We start from the raw sequence: 22,334 nt of genomic DNA, 5'->3' as shown, positions 1-22,334 counted from the left end.
GCCACGACCAACTTTAAATGAGCCATAATAGATTGGTCTATTATTAAATAATCACTTTTTTCTTAAATAATAACAGAACAACTGTGAGATGATTTCTGAATTCTTGCATGAAAACATCAAGTGTATTTTTTTTAAATCGCTAAGAATTAATTCTTTTGAGCACTTTGTTATCATTAATTTGGCACCCAAACTGATGTTCATGTACATGGATTGCAGTATAAGCTTAGCCAGCTGACAAAGACAATATGCTTAGTTACTAAGAATATTATAGATTCTTAAAAGAGTAACATTACTATAATTGTTCGTTTCAAAGTATCAGAAGGCTCTTTAGATTAACACATTAAGACAACTCTCTTGATGATGTCATGCAATTCCATGGTTTTTGTTATGGGGCTGATAGGAGTAACTGAATTAAGCATTTTATGAAAGCAGAAAATTGCTGCAAAAATAGCACTATTTTAAATTATGGAATCGTAGAATGATAGGATTCTGGAAATCTTCTAGTTCAGCTTCATATCTATTACAGAAATCTTGGATCACAGTTTCCCAGACAAATAGTTATCAAATCTCTATCAACAATAGTCTACCATTTCCTGAAGAAGTCTGTTCTGGTGTAGAAAAGCAATTTGCATGGTGTGCTTATTGTAGTGGGTGATATTAATCAAGTTGATTTGAAAGCTACTCTCCCCCATTTCCATCAATATATGGATTTTGCAACCCAGAGTGGAGAATACACTGGATCTTGCTATTCTGACTATTTGTCAGTGCTGCTTATTCCAGCATATAAACCTTTATTACTCAGAGAGAAACCAACAGTGAAGCAGATGGGGGTTAAGATGGAGGGAGCTATAGAAGCATTACAAGATTGCTTTCAGTGCATGGATTGGGGCATGTTTAAAGAAGTGACAACAGATAACCAACATATAAATGTAGAGGAGTATGCCACCATTATGTCTGCATATATTCAAAATTGCATTGAAGCTGTCTGTGTTTTTAAAAAACGTTGTAGGTGCACATGGATGACATATGAGGTTTGCAAGATGTTGAAAGCAAGGAATGCGGCTTTTATAATCTCGCGATATACTGACACTTAGAACAGCCAGAGCTAATTTGAAAAGCACGACAAAAAAAGCAAAGCAAATCCATTGTCAGAAAGTTCTGACTTTTTTCTGGGCCCAACAAACACCAGGCGTATGTGGCAAGGTATCCAAGCCATTACAGGCTATAAGATGGCTCCATTGTTTTGTAAGGCCGACACAAACTTTTTAAATGAGCTGAACATGAAAGCTGTGCCCCAGCCTGATGAGCAAGTGCTTAGCTTTGTGGTTACTTCTGTCCAGAGGACATTGCAGAAAGTTAACATTTGGAAGGCAGCAGGCCCACATGTGATATCCCTGGGAGTTTTCTTACATATATTTTCAGTCTTTCACTGCAGCAAGCAATGGTCCCATCATGTTGTAAGGTGGCCATTTTTTTTTTGCCAGCACCAAAAAAAGTCTACAATTATGATTACCGTCAGGCTGCACTTACATCCATCATTATGAAATGTTTTGAAAGGTTGATAAAGGACATCAACCTTGTGAACTCTCAAGCTTCCTGTTTCTACTATGTATTCAAAATGGACAGTGATACTGTGTGTGTGTGTGTGTGTGTGTGAGAGAGAGAGAGAGAGAGAGAGAGAGAGAGAATACACACACATATGTATATATGGTTGTAGGTATATATATGTATATAGCATGTGTATAGGTGTGGGTAGTTATATACTTTCTTTTGAGAGCAGGCAATAGAATTTCATTTTTAATGTGTGCTCACAGTATCTTATCTTACATTAGAGGCTTTACCTTGATATTCACACAAAATTTGCATCCTTCTTATTTGAGTCTATTGGTTGTTGTTTTTTACCAAGTCTGCCCTATGTGTCATATGATAGTCTTCTAGGTACTTGAAGAGAACAATCATATCTCCTTGCAATCTTCTCACATTCAGTCCTCTAACATCTTGCACATTTTTCCTTCCAGTGTCCCTACCATATAGATAAGAAACTGGAGAATGTCCAGAGGAGAGAAAGCAGAAAGCAATACTTTTCTTTATTTGTAGAACTCTAAAGTTCTAGGTGTAGTCTGATCAACACAAAACAGACAGGAATGTTGATATGTATGATACTCTTTAACTGAAACGACTCCTTATCCTAGATCCTGAGATTACAGAATTCAAGTAGATGACACAATATTGCAAATTGTAGCACAAAACATTACTGAGAATCAGTCAAGCTTGCAAAAGAGGAACAAAAGTGCTTATCAGGTGCATTTTTAGGCATGAGTGAGTAAAGGGGTTGACAAGAAATAGCTGTCCAAATATTTCAACATTACCTGGGCAACCACACACTGCTCATCTCTTAAACTAAGGAAACAATTATGTATATTTAATGTCCAAAATGAAAGAAAATATATTAATGAGCAAATCATAGACAAAATGTCTGTCTCTAAACATCTGAATTAAATGGAATGATAGACTAAGGATCCTGGAAGCTGAAAAAGAACTCAAAACCAAATGACAATTAATTATACAATTCTACACACTGACTTCTGGAGGGAGAAATAGTGGTCTAAAGACATCTCAATGAAAAGCAGAGTCAGTGACCATGGTAAAAAATAAAGAGCTGGAGAGCAAAACAGTTTTTAAAAACTCTCTGGGCAAAAAGATGATGGGAGATTGCCCACGCGTGCTCTGGGCAGTTCCTCCTTGTAAGGAGACTGCAAGATAGCAGTCTCTGGTGGGTTTAGTGTAGGGAATAGCCATCTTGCTCAAAATGTATTAAACTTACTATTTTGAAAGAGCACATGTTGCCAATTCAGGAGGTCTCCAAAGTTGACAACTTTAAGATTTGTGGATTTTAACTCCCAGAATTCCCCAGGCCGAATGTTTTTGAGACCCCTGTGCATGTTTCTGTTGTTTGATTTTTATTTTATATTTTAATAGACAAACATTGTGCCCCTTAATGGGAGATCGGCATCTACCTCCCCATGCACAATTTGCTCCCTTCTTTTCTATTTTGGCCATTTTTAATTTAAATTTAATGTTTCTATTGTTTTAATATATTTATATAGTGTTTTTACTAAGTGACTGCAAGCACCCCAGCAAGATAGACACCATATAAGTTAATTAAATAAATAAGTGAATAAATAAGAAGATACGCAGGTCAGAACTCAGTATTCTGTTTTATTGCTGTTGCTGTTTTAATCCAATTTCTATATGTTGGGACATACATAATTTACCTGTGATTAGATCAGCTATAACTTTAATAAGTTGATTAGTAAATAAGCGTTGCATGACGATGATAATGGAACCCAGAAAAGGAAATGGAACCCAAAAGGAAAATATTTGAATAGAAAAATAGGAAAAAAATATTTAATGGGAAATGAATCTGCTGTCTCACAGATTTAAATTTGAGTCAATAAAATACCTTCCCACCACCAAAATAGCAGGCTCCAAAAACTATCATATATTTTATGAAGGTTCTTCAAATGTTGATTTCTATTAGCACAAACAACTATATAATCTGTCAGAAAAAAGATAATGAAAGTAGAATTACTGAGTTACGTTTTTAAAATGTGGTGGCAGAATAATATTCTGGTGTGTAAAGTTCTACTCAGATGTATGTAAGGAGTCTGTTTTATTCATAAATTATAAGTGAATATTCTATAGTAGTGCATTTATGGAATCATCACAGAATATATTTTAAAGCTTCAAAGGAACTTTATAAAGAAAGATGATGTATGTGGGATCTAGGAAAGAAGAATTTTTATCACATAATCAGCACAATCATCAAACAGCACATTAATCACAAAGCTTTCAAATATGGGAGGACTTTTATTTTTTGCTCAGTTACATGCTAGCAATAGCTGTCCTTGGGAAGTTGTCTGCTTTGTATCAAGCCAGAAAGCCAGTTTAGTGCAGTGAGTAAAGATGCCAGGCTAAAATCCAGGAGACCTTAAGTGCTAATCCTACTTTATGCATCAAGCCAGCTGGGTAACTTTGGGCCAGTCACTCTCACTAAGCCAAGAAAATTAAGGGGCTTGTCCAGGCAGTCGCCAGGAGTCAAGATTGACTTGAAGGCACATATAGTCACACAAAAGATGAGTAATAAGAAAATTAAAGTGCTAATAAGACAAACCCAAGTAATTCACAGGGATTGAATCAGTATTCACTGATCACTCAATATCAGCCATGAGTCAAACTGTTAAGCTGCTAACTTTGTGCTTTTAACTATCCTTGGGAAACAAGATAATACTTGAAATTACGAAGGAACGAAAACAGCACCTGGCTTTTCAGTATGAGGATTAACTTGTAAATGCATTGTGGAATGTTTGTTTGGTTTTTACCATCCTATCGTATCCTATCCTACCCCCTTTTTTCAGCCACTCCATTGGGTTCCATTAGGAATCCCAGAGTAAAAGTTCCTTCTTCGCAGAAAATTTAAAAAATGGAGAAAGAAAGAAAAAACAAAAGGTGAATGTGCTGTGTGACATCTTGGCTGTACAGATAGTCCTCAACTTACAACAGTTAACTTAGTGACTATTCAAATTTACAACAGCATTGAAAAAACTGACTTGCGTTTTTGACAGTTACAACCTTTGCAGCTTCCCCATGATCATGTGATCAAAATTCAGACGCCGGGCAACTGACTCATACTTATGACCGTTGCAGTGTCTCAGGGTCACGTGATCCCCTTTTTGCGACCTTCTGACAACAAAGTCAATGGGGAAGCCAGATTCACTTTACAACCAAGTTACTAACTTAACAACTGCAGTGATTCACTTAACTGTGGCAAGAAATGTCATAAAATGTCACTTATCAACATAAATTTTGGGCTCAATTATGATCGTAAGTCGAGAACTACCTGTAATTGTCTGTAAGAAATTCAAACATCCTGTGCTAAATGTGAAAAATTGAAGATACTTCTCCTTCAAGTAAAAGGATCAGAATGCTGTGATTCACTTGATCTGCATTGAAAATAAAATGGTTAAAACCAACTAAAGATGTTGCATTTCACTTCATCTTGTCTTTAAGACATTATAGAAGAATTCTTCAGGTTGCTGAAACTCAAAACACCTTCTCTCTTTTCCTCTAGGAAGCAGAAAGCAGATGTATTACTGGAGCTCTGGTATTTTCACAGAGTAGAAAGTGGCTCTTTAGATGCAAAGCAACCTGTTAAAGCATTAAAACAAATAAAAAGCTAATATGTTTGCAATTTGCAAACAGTTTTGAAGAGCAAAGCAAAAACATACTGAATTACAATAACCATGGTATGATTACTACTTCAGGAGATGATCCACTTGACTAGTAAGTCAGACAATTGGCACTGATGCTGAAAATCAGCAATGGCATTCTTGGCCACCACTACCACCTGATCATCCAGGAACAATGCTAGACTGGAGAATCCCATAATATGGCACAGAAATGCAAGACCGTCTACTGCCATTCTGTCTCACCTTATGGTTTATGTTGGAAGACACTGAGGTTGTTGCAAACACTGCTTTCAAAACCTCTTATCTATCCTGAGCAACATGTTCTTACCTGGGTCGAGAGGGAGATATAATATTCCCTAAGCAAAGTATTTTGCATTGTTAAAGAAGATGTGTCTCTTAGAGCAAATAGTTTTGGAGAGAAATGCTGAATAATTTCTAGTTTCTCCTAATTCACTCTCTATGGGAACTTAACTGGCTCATAAAATTGACCCACAAAAAGAAAAGAAAAGAGGAAATCCTAAGTCTTCTGAAAATGAACACATTCAGTATGCATAAAATCTTTTAATATCATTCACTTCATTTACATACATACCATATGTATGTAAAGAAAAAGAGATTATGGTAAAGGCCAGCTACAGTATTTATCAAAAATAAAAAAGAACACCTCCACTAGAAAATTGATTTCTACAACTTAGAAGCATGTCATTTTTAAGTATAACTCAGCATTAACACATGACTTTATACAGTCTTTCAGGATGTATTTAAGTTGTTTATTCATTCTGTGAATAAACTTTCTTTTAAAAAAAAGAAAGCTGTGATTCAAAATTGCAAGGCACCATTAAATATTATACAGAATTAGTCCATGTATAAAACAAAAGATTGAGGTTCCAGAATATAATGAAAGAACAGAATGAGTTCATTTCTTTAAATCATCACTGACTTTCTTTCCAAAGACTCCAGCAATTTAAATTTCATAAACAGCATCTACCAAAGGTTAATTAAAACTATTGTATTTCATTTCTATTGAAGCTATTGAAGAAAGTGGAGCGAATCCAATTTTCACATTGTGAAAACTTAGAAGATAATGAAGATAATGATAATGATAAATGGTAAGGAATTAAAAGAAATTTAGAAGCATATACATTCTCTTTTTCACTTTAGGCTGCATTTCATTATTCCATCTGTAGGCTTTGAAATTTATTGCAAGATGAACTTTCCAAAACTGTACACAAAATTAATTTACTTTCACAGGAACCCCTAAGAACACCATTATGCTTTATAAAACATTAGTCATATCATAAAGTACCCTAAATTTGACAAGCCATTCATAGGCACAAACTGTCTCTCATATATACAAAAACCTTTCCTTTGCACTTTGAGAAACATATTCAACTGGAGATAAACAAGTGTGTAGAAATCCCTTGACTTAAAGAAGGAAGAAGTAAGAGAAGGAAAGAGTTAGAAAATTGAGAAATCTAAAAAGAGAGGAAGAGAGCTAATTATTTCATCACAGGGGAGAAATGAGTGGAAAATCGTTTTAGAAGGCATTGGGCAGAAGATAGTATGTAGTTTGAGAAAAGAATTTTGTGGGTTTAAAAGAAAATTATTTGCATGTGTTATTTCTATTTGGAAGAAATACATTTAGAAGAATTATTTTTAGAATAATTTATTTAAAACTGCTAAAAAATAGACTTGTGTCTTCATGGCAAGGAACAATAGGCCTTCAAGAAATGTATTTCTAGCTTTCCTGATGCGTCTTTCTTTTTAAAAAGGGGATTTTGTTGCAATTATAAATATTTCATTTGCTTGTGATTGGTATTGTGTATCAGTGCTTCCATGCCTAAAAATCCACATGTAGCCACAGACCACCAAAACACAGAAGATCCATGGTTTAGATCCATTAATTTTTTTCAAATCTAAACGCTCTAAAAACAAGACAAACATATTATTCAATGTTAAACTGAAACATAGGTGTCTCTAAACTGTGAGCCTAGTGGTAGAAGTACTTCATGAGAACCATGACATGTGACCAGTTTAATTAAAACATTTAAAATGTCTTTTAATATATCATGCGCTACTTCAAATAAAAATATACAGCATCCAGCATTAGGACAATTCTTCCTAACACAGCACTAGATTAGCATTCCCATTAACTCTCCCAAATCAGCTCTTTTGTGCTTTTGAAAATTTTAAGAGAGGGAATGGAACATTTTATTATGAGGCCTTATATTTCCTGCCTTATTTCAATATTTTTCTATTGAAAATCACTACCAAATTCAGCCAAATTTCATTGTGTGATTGATTTCGAGATGTTGGGGAATGCCTTTAATCTGTGGACTCCAGGTTGGCCATTCCTGTCTAATACAAAGAACAATTTTAAAAAGATTTTTTTTTTGTCAGAGCTGCAACTATAGAATTAAAAACTCTGAGTTATACATTGTGTTTCAAATAAAGCACTTGTGTTAAATGTAAACACAAATTTAATGTCACATGTTTGTAGAATTGACCCCAGTTGTGCCAGTCACGTGATGGCCAAAAGCAAGCACTGCTGAACTTGGATTAAATTTAGTTCCATTCTAATTAGTACCTAAGAGATTTTGTCATATAATTGTTCAGTTCAATAGCAATCCATGTAACCACACAGCTAATTTACTTGCCTGTTTTATGCATAAACGGGATGTAACGTAAAGATCTCATTTATGAACATCTGGAAAAGTAAAACTGGCAGTGATCCCATTTCACTGCCAATTTTATTTTTCCAGGTGCTCCAACTTACAACACCTGATGATGGAGTGGACCAGGAAATATTAGAAAAGCACATGAGCATGAACAAGCTAGACTTCTAGCAAAGGGAAGAGTGTCATATTACATAGTAATGGAGCTACTGGTCTATAACCATGTTCTGGTTATTTAAAATGAGGAAAACAGGCTACAGAGCAAGGTTCTCATAATGGTCAATATTGACCCCCCAAGGGTCAATTGGACTTTCAAGGGGGTTATTATGGTTCGGTGCACAGTCAATCAGATGTTCAAACTGGATTTGGCATTTTTGTCCACGTATCCAGTCCTTCCTAAGGATTTGGATAAGGTGTGAATGTTGGATGATGTTACAGGTATTGTTGCAGGATGTTCCGAGTTAAGCTGCCTTTTGCAATTGACTGATGGTGAATTTGTCAATGACAATTAAGTTCAAGTGGTGCTCCAGTTGTTTTGGATTTGAACCCAAGGTGCCTATCACTATTAGTACCACCTTTGCTTTCTTTTACAACAATTGTCAAATATCCTCTTCTTGTTAGGCTTGATCTTTGTATCACTGACAATTATGCTTTTTATCAGGAAGCATGACTGGATCAAACTCCACTTGTGTAATTTTTTTGAATATATTGTTCTTCTTTTATGTCAAATATCTCCCATTTATTTTAGGATCAGTCAATAATTTCATAGCCACAGATGGCATACAAATAGTGTAATGTTTTCAAATTCTCCTTAAATGTATTTTCAACACAGCTACCCAATGGAACACATATATCCTAAAATTCAGATTTCTGCCATATCTTCCATTGCAAATAATAACCCTATTCTATTAGGATGTTTAAAATGTTTTAAATAAAATAAGTAATGTACATATAAAATATTAACTTTATAAATGTTAATTATAAATATCAGACAATTATTAAGTCCTCAAAATTCTGCAAGGAAGTGGGAATGAAGAATATAGAGTAAAATTACTGAACAAGGTTAGCAATTATACAGCATTGTCTCATTCTATTAACTTGGTTACACCAATGAAATTGCGCTCATTTATAAACTCTCTGACAATAAAAGATAAAAAAAAGCACAAATTTTATTTATATAGCATTCACTAACTTAGAACTCCAAAGAGCTATAAATCAGAATATATGATAATTGGTTGGGTCTTATAATACCAGACTCACACAAATGTCTGAAAGCTGATCAATAAATTTTTAAATTAGCTCAATTCATCTACATAGTCAAAATGATCTATGATAATGCCATATCAAATTAATTTTACCACTGTGTTGTGATGTCTGGCATATACTGAGCAAGCTTTTGATCTGTGGCACGTCTGTCCTTTGTTAACAATTATTAAAAATAATTGCACTGATGCAACTGTTCTTTTAAATTGCATGGCACTAAATAATATTAATGATTCAATCAAGAGTTCCATGTGGGGAAAAAAAGGTACTCACAATGTTCCATTTATTTTCCATGAAAATCTATGTACCATATGCAAATAAACCCCTGTAAATTCAATTTTCTTCATTGAAACAAATGGAGATATCTTGGCAGGTAAATTAAATTAAATACATGCATATAAAACAATATAGAAGGAAACGTACCCCAACGTTTAAAGTATTACATTTGAGGCAAATGGGGGAAGCAACAGTTGTTGTTAAAACCTAGCTCACCTAAAGAAACTGAATCACCTCAAAGATACAACATATTTTTATTGGACATATAAACAATACAGTGTAAACTGGAGACCTACAAAGTATTGGCAACTTGTTGGGCAGCTCTGAGCAAAGCAGAATCAGTTTTATATACCCTTGGACTACTACACTGCAAATGCAAGACCAAAACATGATAGACAAGGTTTAGATTACAGCATGCTATTGGAATGCTTTGATAAGCTCATCTGGGTGACCTTCTTGTTATTTATCCCTTCCTACTAGGTCAACATGTCAACTATATTGCCTCTGAGACAGGCTCAGTGAATATTAACAATTTAGTTTATTAGGTCTTAAGTTTAACAACTCTATTGTCAAGCTCTAGCTATTTCCTCTATGCTGTGGACTTTATTTAGTTTATACACCAACAGCTGTAATTAGCCACACAGCAGAAAAAAAAGATTAGATCTCTCTCCCTTATTTCAGTCACATTCCCAGTTCCACAGTTGCTTAAAAAAAAAAAAGAAAATGTATGTTTGACTAAGAACATTCTTCCTTTATTTCTATTTTTCCTGCTACTTCTTTCATTTTACCTTTTCAAGAAAGATGTTTATATTCTCAGAATTTTTAGAGACATTTTTAAGTCGCTTGAAAGATTATGAGGCAATTGAGTAGACTAAAAAATCATTTTTAATTTCGATAATCTTTGGTTGAATAATAGGTATTGATTCGACTCAAAATCAAAGTTATATATTCGTGATTGATATATATTTCATTTTTCAATAGAAAGAAGAAATGAATTTACCTTTCTTGCTTCTTTGATCATCTTCCTAATAGTTTCTTTTATTGTAAAAGGTTGTATTCGTGGTGGGTGGAAAAGAAGTTCAATATTTGTACAACCAGAAATTCCAGGCATTACATAAGGCCAACCCAAGTCAAGATTAGGTGCTTCCACATCGGATTCCATAGGCCAGTATGTTCCTGAGGAAGAGGTATCATCAACACTGTTGTCAGTAGCATAAACCATGTTTGGGGGGATTTTCTGAACAGTGTTTAATATATAATTAATCTCATCTTCTGCCAGAAACTCAGAACATCTTTCCTTAGCAAGAAATTCTTGGTAAGCCTCTGAACCACTTTCAATTAACACATCAATGGCAAGTCTGTAACATTCTTTGTAGTGCGGCTCAAGGTAGTTGTCGGATCTGCATTCATCATGCAAAGATGACAGCAAAGATGAGGTTTCCATTTTCAGAGTTATTTTGGATCAAAGACTTCTTAAACCTCCATGCATACACTTGGAATATATCTAAAAGAAAAGAAAAAAAAAGAATTCAGAACGGTTAAAATGTTGTAAGCAAATGTGAAGCATGTTCAATATTATTCAAACTAGAATGAATATTTCATGTGGGTTTGGATTTATCACTTTTTAACAAATAAGATATTTTATTAAGCGTATTTTAAAGTGATTAGAAATTAAATTAGCTTGGCAAATGCTACGACATACAAAATGTTTTCAGTACAATGCTTGATCATATATTATGCAATAGCCTATTTGTGCTTCTCAATACTGTGTTTCCTGGAAAATAAGACCTATCCCAAAAATAAGATGCTTTTGAGCACTTTCACTAAAAGACCTTCCCCAACATAAGACCTAGTGAAGGGGTGGGCATGGCCAACACAAGAAGCAGCCCTTCCCTTCCCCAGTCACCTAATGACAGCTGGGCCCCTTAATCACGACCTGTGCATCAGCTGAGCTGATTGGGAGCCGCCTCTCGTTCTATCTCTTTGGATGCTTGGAGATGTTTCTTGCATACTCTTGCCAGCCCCAGCTCTGTCATGGCACCAGGCAACTTCGGAGCTGAGGGTCCCTTGTCGAGTCCCAATCCGGGGCTCGCCATGCCTGGGGGTGGGAGCCATGGAGCAGCAACCATCGAAGCTGGTGAATCCAATGGTGGCGGGACACGTCAGGAGAGCACTGGCCAGCCACTCATCAGCAGGCCACTCTCCTGGCTATGAATGGCACCGGCAGGCAAAGAGGTACATGGCCAGCGCAAAGAACAGGGAGGCAACGGCGGTGAGGGGACTTCCGGCAGTAGCACAACACAGCAGCTCATCAGCTGTTCACCCCTGTAGCCGTGCACATGCTTTCAGCCATGCTTCTCAGGACTTTGTACCATGCCGTCAGCCCGGCCATGCCCCTGTGACTGCATGTCCCGTATGTCAACATATCCATTTGGTAGCTGACAGTAAGCTCAGCATAAATATCTATTTTTTTACTTATTTATTGATATTCTGCCTTTATTATTCTTGTAAATAACTCAATGCAGCAAATACCTAATACTCCTAATGCTTTAATCACTAGACCAACTGACTGTTATACCAGACAAAGTATGCAGTCTCTCAATGATGGTTCAAAAATGTATGTATTTATTTCTAGCTATTCAGTCCAAGTGGCTAAGTACCAGTCTCTTAGATTAGGTCGGAGGAACACAAAGGCTAGCAATGGCTACAAAACAGGTGCCAACTCTTCAAGGTAGACTAGACGAGAAGCACAATTCATGAATACTATCGCTAACGTTAATGCAAGTTTTTAGTAATAGAATTTTGCAAGCTTATCTCCTCTCTTACTTACATTTCCCAGAAAATTAGGGAAGGTCCTCTCTGAGGTGTTACCCACACCCTCTTTCCTTCTGTGGGCTGAGAAATCTTTTGTACATCTAGGCTGCAGCTTTTCACCCTGTCTCCCAAGGTCATTCTCATAGCTCATTACAGCAGAATTCTAAAGTCATATGCCTAAAAAGATGTGTTTAGCTTTGTCCAAGCACCTAATAATTTACATTCAATGAATTATGGCTTACCAAAGTATATAGACCCAAACAACTGTTGTTTAGGAAATAATGACTAAGCTAGCTATGGCTTTGAACTATGTCTGATTCCAACCAGTAGCCAGTAGTAGTAGCACTGTTATTAGATGCAGATGAGCTCTGAGTCAGGTCAACTTTAAATATTGAAGCAATGATTACCAAACAAACCACACAAAATACTTCTGAGTGACCTTGAGTCATGTCTTCCATTTTAAAAACAGGCCTACAAGTAGGACAGATAAATAGAGTTTAACTGATTGGTCATTAATAGAACAGAAAAATTTCAAGCTCCCTGTTTTAAATAGCTCACTTGTTTTGGTGACATAATCCAAAATCAATTTTTTTTAAAGGAATCGTCAAATGATTTACTAAAGTTCAGCCCATTTTGAAGATGTAGCACATATTCTGAGAATTTACTTTTCCTAATAAAGGTATCCTACATTTGTACATGATCCTCGTGTGGCCTGTTCTTGGTTACAGAATCACATTTGAATGCAATGAATTGCAATTATAGAAATACTATCCGCGACTGCAGCAGTGCTTTAATCCTGTGATTATGAAAGGAGAATTTGTGTGTATCATAAAGACAGTCAGTTTGAACTTGAGCCTTGCTGGTTGTGTCCTAAGAAGTGGTCTGCCTTTGCTTCCTTCAAAAATGTTTTTTTCAACTTCATAGCCTAGTTAATAGTCCTGAAATTTCTTGTGGTTCCCTCACACAAGTATTAGACAGGCCTGATCTGGCTTAGCTTTCAACCGATCGTGGAATTTCTATGTGGTTCCCTCATCCAAATGTTAAACAAGCTTGATCTGGCTTAGCTTCCAAGTCCAGACAGGTTCTGCTAGGTGCTGTAATTGGTTGCATATGTTTATCCTGGTAGCTGCTTTACATTACATCTATTGAAATGGGTATGTGAAATTCCAACTCTGCCTCTTCAAGCTCTTTTCTTTTTCATACCTTTTATATGGAAATATTATAAATATTATACCAGTGTGTTTCAAACCTGAACCCTCCAAATGTCTTTGGACTTTAAATCACAGGTCCCAAATTCCTCACCCAACATGCTCTTCATAGATATTGTAGTCCCAAACTAGGAGAGGACTTATTTCCAGTATACAGAATCTGAGTGCTTATTTTATTCTTTCCCACTACTGATCTTCTGCTTGCATACCCCATCAGCCTATATCACTTCCATATTATGTTGATTAATTAAAAGGCCAACCCTTAGGAATTACTCCTCTCCCTCACATTGGAAGATATTAAATCAATAAGCTGATAATAGGTTGAAACACCAATTTAAGATTTCAGGTTTGTTTTTAATCAAAATGTGTACATTGTGAAAGATTTCTATGACTGAAAAACATTTTTGCCACTAAAAAGAAACTAAAAGCATTTAGTCAAAGAATAAACAACCTAACCAGGTATTTAAAATTTCAACTCGCTTCAATCCAATCAGTTCATCCAAAAGCAAGGGATTATGGCAGAATTTGACAAGACATCTGGATGGTGCTAGATCAACTAAGATATATCAGTAAATTGTGTATCTGCATAGACAAGGTGGTTTGTCGGGTATTTGGAATTGCTGTTTTTGCTACATGTTTCTGTGGAGGAAAATAATCTATGTGCAAATTTCCAAAAGATAGTGCTTTGCTGAACTAAAACTTAAAACATATTTCTCAGACAGTAGGCTATTTGCAGGTTTAAAAAAATTATAGCATCTTCACTAACTTTGAAATTGAATTCCATAAATGATGGAATGTTCTATTCATCCTTGTCAAAACCAATATTATATTGTTGCATCTCTACAACTGAAAGCAATACCTGCCATCCTGTTATTTTAAAATAGCACAAAATGTTATAAAATGGAGATAGTGGATACTTGATAACTTTGATAAACTATATCCCCAGTAAGAAATTTAAAAAAATCTTATTAAAAGTGTGCAAATAGTTGCTGACAAGAGCTGCATACTTATCTTTTAACAGATTCTCCAAAATTTAAATGTTGAAAGATGAAGTATTAAAGGTATACAAGTAAAAACATGAATTAACAGATTTCACACAGTTTGTACTAAATCTTTTAATTCATGTATTTACTTGTATACACAATTAACAGTTGTCTTACCCTTTGTCCCTCAATTTTATACTTTATAACTGTTTCTACATTATTGATATTGTTACTTTATATTATTGTAACTGATGATATTTGGGGGGGGGGTAGTTCCACAAAGCAGACACAAGAACAAAGAAGACTTATCTCTAAGGAACCATTATATGACACAACTTTAAAGAGGAGATGCCTCTCACCGCATGCAACTTTGTGGAATAAGCAACGCGTTTCAAGGTGTTGATTACCATCTTTAAAGCGCTCCATGGCATAGGACCTAGTTACCTGCGGGATCGCATCCTACCTCATACATCCCTGCGACCAATTCGCTCTCACAGGGAGGGACTCCTCCGGGTGCCGTCCACTAAGCAATGCCAACGGGCGGCGCCCAGGAGTAGAGCCTTCTCTGTGATGGGCCCAACCCTCTGGAATGACCTCCCCCCCGATATCAGAACCACTACCGACCTCCGCTCCTTCCGACAAAAACTCAAGACCCACCTGTTCCAATTAGTTGGCCTGGCCCATTTATCGTCCCATTTTTAAACCTCCTGGCAAACATTTTGTTCTGGGGTAGTTTTTAGGGGTAGTTTTTTAATGCATTTCTAATTTTAATTTTAACTACTATTGTACAGTTTATATGCTACCTCCTCCATCTATATCTATATTTATATTTATGTATACTTAACTATATCTATATGTATTTATATTGTGTTTTTAATATGACTGTACACCGCCCCGAGTCCCTTCTGGGAGAGGGCGCGGTTTATAAATTGAATAAAAGTTAAAGTTAAATGCTAACTAGAGAGAGGCAGTCCTATAACAACCTATCTCTATGTCTTTAGAGCTGTCTAGGTGATAATCAACACCATGAATTGGACCCTGAAACATACCAGTCTTCAAAGGTAGCTCCATGTAAATTACATTGCAAATGTCCAACTGGGAATTGACTATGGCAAGACTGACTATGAGTAAAGCTTCCCATTCTAAAGGTGAGTACAACTGGTGCACAAGATGGATTTGTGCAAAGATCCACCTGCCTATAAATGTCAAACAGTAGCCATGAAGCCAAGAGGAGCTCCAAATGGTACAACAGCTCCAAGTAGGTGCAGCCTTACTTAAAATCACATGGGGAGAATCTTCTGATCCATATCCTTGGGAAAAACCCACAGCCACTTGGTTTTATTACAGTTAGGTCTACATGTGTTCTTTGTTATCCATACTCGTGTCTAGACAATGGGAAAGAAACAAGATAGCATCAGGGGTAGAGATGTACACTGTATACATTCCATAGTGATGATATTTAACCCAGTGCTCACAAATGACTTCACCCAAGAGTTTCACATTAAACAAAAGTGGTAAGAATGAGAGACATTTGGCAAAGCAGGAGGCTACTGCCACTAGCAGGAAGTGGCCCAGGAGAAAGGGGAAGCATTACAGCACTGTGCTTTCCACTTCCAATCCCTTGAGCTAGTCCAGAAAAATACCATTGTTGATGGTACAACCAACCAAGCAATTGAAAGCCAAGTAGTATGTACTTCCTCCACTCCTGAATCCACTATACATCATCAAAAAGGGCAACCAATGCAGTTGCAGTGCTATATCCTGGTTTGAAACCTGGGGTCCAGATTTCCTATTGTTTTAGTCTTCCTCACAAATTAGTACTGTATACCTTCTTTCACAAGCTGCGTTAGAGTTTTAAACAATAAAATTGACTTTAACTGATTTTCTTTGATGCTTGAGTACCTTCTTTTATACAGTGTGCTGAATTTAAAAATTTTCTCATTCCTTAACAGAACTGTCATCTTCAAAAATCCTCAAACGTTTAATCTCAAGTAACCATGAATTGTTTGATAAGTTGCTTACAAATCAGTCAGTATTCAGTTCTTAAATTAGGCTTTCAGTTCTGGCCTGCAAACATCAAGATGGCAGCAATTATATCCATGGTGAAATTCAACTTTTTTTTATTACTGGTTCTGTAGGTGTGGCTTGGTGGGCATGGTAGGGGAAGGATACTGCACAATCCCCATTACCTTCGCATTCTGGGGCCACACAGAAATGGTAATTGCTGGTTCTCCGAACTACTCAAAATTTCCTCTACCGGTTCTCTAGAACGTGTCAGAACCTGCTGAATTTCACCCTTGAATTATGTACAGAAAACCCTAATACTCCAAAGTATGTTTTATCCATATTTTTGCAGTCAACATCTATTACTCCTTACTTAAATCCTTATTTTTTTAAGCAAATATAATTTCAATTTCTTAACAATCTTGTTTAAACACCTAGTTCTAGTAAACCCATGTTTAGTAAACCCATGTTTAATATACTTCAAAATTAAGTTACTTCAAAATACGTATAAAAACCTGATCAAGGGAATGAGTTTAAAATCCTACTATCCCATCTTAGACAAATCTTAGAAATGTTCCCTTTTCAGATAATCATGGGTTCTTGTGTCTGTCAAGCTAGAGCAGGGGTGTCAAACTCAAGGCCCGTAGGCCAGATCCAGCCCACAGTATGTTTAGATCTGGCCCATGGGGCAGGCCTGGAAATAGCAAAGGACTGGCCCGCAGTGCCTAGCGAAAATGGCAAGAAGCCAATCAGGCCATCCCGCACCCTGTTTTGGCCAGCAGAGTGTTGCAGGAGGCATCTGTCCCATCTGCTGTCCATCCTGTCTTCCCCCATGGCTGGCCCACAGAGGACAACTACAATGCTGATCCGGCCCTTGAAGAAATCCAGTTTGACATCCCTGAGCTAGAAGATATGATATATCCTCTGAACTAGAGGATATGTTATGGGTAGATCCGAAATAAATTAATTTCAAATCATGTGATAGCTAACAGGAATACTAAAATGTCAATGAACACAATATAGATAGTACTTGACTCATGACAATTGAGCCCAAAATTTCTGTTGCTAAGCAAGACAGTTGTTAAGTGAATTTTGCTCCGTTTTACCACTTTCCAGTTAAATCAATCACTGAAGCTGTTAAGTTAGTAATAAGATATGAATCTGGCTTCCCCTTTGGCTTTGCTTGACAGAGGTTCGCAAAAGATGATTCCAGGACCCCGGGATATTGCAACTGTCACAAATATGAGTCAGTTGCCAAGAATCTGAATTTTGATCATGTGCCCATGCAGATGCTACAACGGTTGCAAGTGTGAAAAACGGTCATAAGTCACTTTTTTTCAATGCTTTTGTAACTTCGAACAGCCATTAAATGAATTCTTGTAAGTGGAGGACTACCTGTACTTACATAGACAGTGAGGAAGAATTTGATAGTAAATTTGACTATTGCAAAAACAAGGGGCAGAGGGGAACATGGCCCAAAAAAGGGGAGACAGGTAGCCCATTAGGTGGAAGCAAAAAAAAAAGGAACACAAATGTTTGATTTCTACAAGTGCTAGAATTATTTCACAGAATTTCATAACTTCAGTAAAAGGCTTATTGGAAGTTCCTAGATTTATTGTCTGCTTGGCGCCAATTCTACTTGCTAGGTGGAGCCTAACAGCCGTTTTATCTACTGAACAAACAACATTGAGCTATACGGTATAGTAAACTGTCGTCCTTTCTTGGTGCCTGGAGGCTGCAGGAGTTTGGATGGGGAACAACAGGTTTCAGCTGAACCCTGGCAAGACTAAGCCCTTTTGGATTTTGAACCTTTTGTATATGAGGTTTAGCATCTTTAGTTCTGAATGGAGTTGCACTGCCCCCAAACAGACATATTGCGAACTCTGGGAGTCTTCTGGAACCCCAATTCCTGCTTAAAGAGCAGGGGGCAGTTGTGGCCAGGAGAGCCTTTGCACAGCTTCAAGCTATACACCAATATACCTCTTTCTGGACCTGGAGGCTTTACTCTGCCACTCATGCCCTAATCGCCTCCCAAATGGACTACTGGTAATACACTCTATCTGTGACTATCCTTGAAGACATGCAGAAGATTCAGCCATACGAAACATGGCAATTCAGGCAGTTATTTGTGCCCCACGAATGGCACATGATATGTATCTGCTCTGTGAGCTGCAATGGTTACCAGTTGGTTTGTTGTCCAATACAAGGTACTGTGTTTGACATTTAAAGACTTACATGGATGGAGTCAGATTATCTCACCCCAATTATACTGAACCATCCCATCAGTTCCAGCAGGCAAGATATATTAAGGGTCCCATAAGCCACAGAGCTTCATTTGGCCATACCAGAAGGAGAGCCTTTTCTTTTATGGCAATCTTTTGGAATATCAATCTTGCGAGGTGAAGATGGCCTCAGCCCTCTAAGCCTTGCCAAAGGCCCTCAAAATTTGCCTTTGTCATGGTGTCTGGGGATCTCATGGAAATATGGAGTCCATTAAATAGCTGGTATAAGTTTGATTGCATTCTTTCCTGTCTTTTATTATTATAGTGGTTTTTTGTTTGTTTTAATATATAGGTTATACTGTTTAGTTTTGTTTTACTTGTCAATGCTGCTGTGCATAATCACATGCCTGTGAGATGGGCAGATATAAAAACTCAATTAATAATTTTTTCTAGAGCAAAAAGATCACTAATAATGTTCTGAAATGATTCAGATTTGATCCCAAACAAGTGCAAGGGTATGAACAATTCACAGCAAGGGTATGAACAATTAACACCTCTTAAAAGCAAATGCATATTTTTCCTGGATTACTGGTCAGCTGCATAATCGTAAAAAAAGAGAAATAATCCTAAAAAAAGAGAAAAATTCTGAAAAAAGATTTAATAGATTGCAGCAGATAGTTGCTTTGTTCCCATTCCTACACGCTCCCAATTATCTTTTTGGAATTCAACCTAAACTAACGAACAGATCTAATTACTAACAGGTGTTTTTATTGTGGCATTTAAGCACTATGAAAAAATATACTTTATTATTTCAAATATATCTCTTTACCATGCTTAAGGCAGCTAACAGACATCATTGTCATTAAGGTTTTAAGGCAATTAAAATCCAATTAAACCAGCAACTAGAATTATTAATTCTCATTCACTTCAAGACCTTTAAGTACAGGTAGTTCTCAACTAATGACTGTAATGGACTATGAGATTTCTATTGTAAGTCATGCAGTCATAAAATGTGGCACCCATATGACTGACACAATTTTACCAACTTTTTTTCAATGGTTGTTAAGCAAATGTGGTGATCATTAAATGAGTCAGTGTATTACTATAGGCATTTTTTTTTTACTGGAAACTGCTGGAAAGACCTGTTTCTGGGGGGGGGGAGTTGTAAATCACATCATATGCAGAATACTGCAAATGGCTGTAGAATTGCAGTGATATAACCATTAGGGTGTGTATACTGCTATCAGAACTCTGGAACCAGCTCGTAGGTACCTTTTGGGGTGCTTATTGTAACTTCAAACAGTTGCTAAGCAATTAGTCATTAAGCAAGGACTGCCTATCTGCATAAACAGGTAAGTGGCAGATTTGATAGAAGAGATTCTAATGAACCTCAACAAGGGCTTTCAAGAATTCCTTTAACCTAAACCTTAACTCTCATACAGAAAAATTATCTAAAGATAATCCATAAAGATGTCATGATAAATGCAACTCCATCTCTTTATCTGGCTCTCATATTATGATTTCAAGATTTTCTGCTTATTTTGCAGTAAGTGAATTAGTTGAAATTGAATTTTAAAAAGTGTGTGATAGTGCACATCACATTACTTTAATGTAACAAAAGGAGTGTAGATTTTGTGAATAACTTGAAAAGAAAATCTCTATACTTTTATATCTCAGAATATCAGTATTTTATTAGTGTAACATGTTGTATGTTGGACTCTCCATGAAAATCACTAAGAACTCCAGCTGGTACCGAATCTAATCAAGAGTCTTTTTCTTTTACAACACAAAGGCACTGTATAAATTAGTTTGGTTTGGCCTCAATTTTTAACCAATCTGCTCTGTCTTAACATAGGATAATCAAGTTATTATGGTTTGTTAAATGAATAATGTTTTTAAAATAACCTATTTTAGAATTATGTGTGAAGTCAGCAATAATATCAGTGATTGCAATCACTAATTTACAATAAGAAATACCATAATTTATCCATAACTTTATATATATATATATATTTAATAATGCACTAGTTCACCAAGGACATAAAATCACTTGATAGAAAGATGGGCAAGATATATATTTAATTAATAAATAAAATGCGCAAAATATTTGGTTGGATCTTCAAACAACAGCTGCTAGACATGATTTTAAATTGATCCTCAAAGCTTTTGAGACAAAGTCTGTAAAACTACATTGTAAATGACCAAAACCTGGCAGCTGAAAAAAATATTTGTAACATAATTACAAATATATACTGGCTAATGAAAAAACTTTATTGTTCTGAAAGAATTTTATTGGTTTTTAAAATTTTGTGGGGAAAAGGGTAAGTGGATATACAAAAAAAAAAAAAAAAAAAATTGGCAGCTCCATCGTGCTAGAGGTAGGAATCTCTCCAATTCTCACAACTTTTTACAGACAAAAAACCAAAAGATAAAAGATAAGCAGAAACAGCATCTTATTATACATTGTATCAACCATGTGTTCAATCATCTCGTTTGCCACTTTCTAATATATCAACAATTAAAATGATATTCCAGATATATTTATTTTTGTGACCTGAGTCTTTCCGTTATTATTCCCTCCCCCCTGTCCCCAGGTGGAGCCGCAGCCCCTCCCTCCTTCTTGTGTTTTGTCGCCTTTTTCACTACTTCTTATATTTCCGCCTTTTTCACTACTTCTTATATTTCCGTCCTCTAGGAGGGCACTATGTTTTTTAATGGAGGCCTCTGCCTCCACGACTATGTTAATTCTAATTCTGTTTCCCTCCCAGAAGATCAGCATTCCTTCTGGCATCCCACCTGTGACATAAACATTTTTGCAGTTTTAGGCAATTTATAATACAAATTCTCATCCTTAGCTGTTATTTACATTGAACCGTTACATATATTACAATCATTGTTTGTGGATGACATGTTTAAATGAATGCAAATATTAAATAGCCTGTTGAAACACTGGGTTCCAGAGTAACCCTTTCCCTTTCATGATTCATTACAATTAAAGATTTCTGTTCTATAAAGATCCACTGTGTATAACTCTGGTGGTGATTACTGTTTCTTGCTTTGCATTGCGCAATAATTAATCCTGTCAATTATCTTCATCACCTCCACCCTTCATGAATAGACTACTTCAATTAATGGGTGTGAAGCTGGGAGTTTGGCAAAGCAGTTTCACATACACATAGACGCACAAACGCATATCATTTTACTTACAGTTATAACTATTTTAGGTCCTTGTATCCGTTACATCAAGATAGTTACAACAGAATAAACAAAAATTCTCTAATTTGTTGTAATTTTGGCTATGGAAAAAATATTAATCTTTTGCTAGAGTGTAGTTTAATATTTTTGATATTTTTTCCAATGAACCACAATAAAAACACTGCTTTCAATACAATATATTCTATTCAAACAGATTAATAACTTTTGCTAAAACAAACAAATTGTAAAAAGCTTGATATCCATTGTGCTAGAATTTGTTCTATTTTTTTCATCCTTTTTATGCTGTTTGCCATGGGGGGTGGGGGAGAGAAATATGCAAACTTCAGGGCTGGTATATTTCTCTTCACCCCCATACCAGAAGAACTGTAAGAAAATGGAGTTTGGGATCTACTTCCAATCCCATTTTAGTATATCAGTGGAACAG

At 36.1% G+C, this 22,334-nt stretch overlaps 1 protein-coding gene across 3 annotated transcripts in view; it reads right to left on the bottom strand.

Moving 5' to 3' along the window:
- Positions 1-22,334, bottom strand: part of FAM83B (family with sequence similarity 83 member B) — a 35,922-nt gene that overhangs the window by 10,601 nt on the left and 2,987 nt on the right. For all 3 annotated transcript variants that reach the window (XM_081944024.1, XM_081944025.1, XM_081944026.1), the window contains exon 2: positions 10,464-10,967. In XM_081944024.1, coding sequence (XP_081800150.1) covers positions 10,464-10,907 — 444 coding nt within the window. In that variant the 5' untranslated portion in view covers positions 10,908-10,967. The remainder of the gene's footprint in view (positions 1-10,463; positions 10,968-22,334) is intronic.

Source organism: Natrix helvetica (genome assembly GCF_964273705.1).
Source record: "Natrix helvetica genome assembly, chromosome: 2".
Taxonomy (NCBI): Eukaryota; Metazoa; Chordata; class Lepidosauria; order Squamata; family Natricidae; genus Natrix; species Natrix helvetica.
Note: the sequence above shows the minus strand (reverse complement) of the source record. Positions and strands in the feature narration are given on the sequence as shown.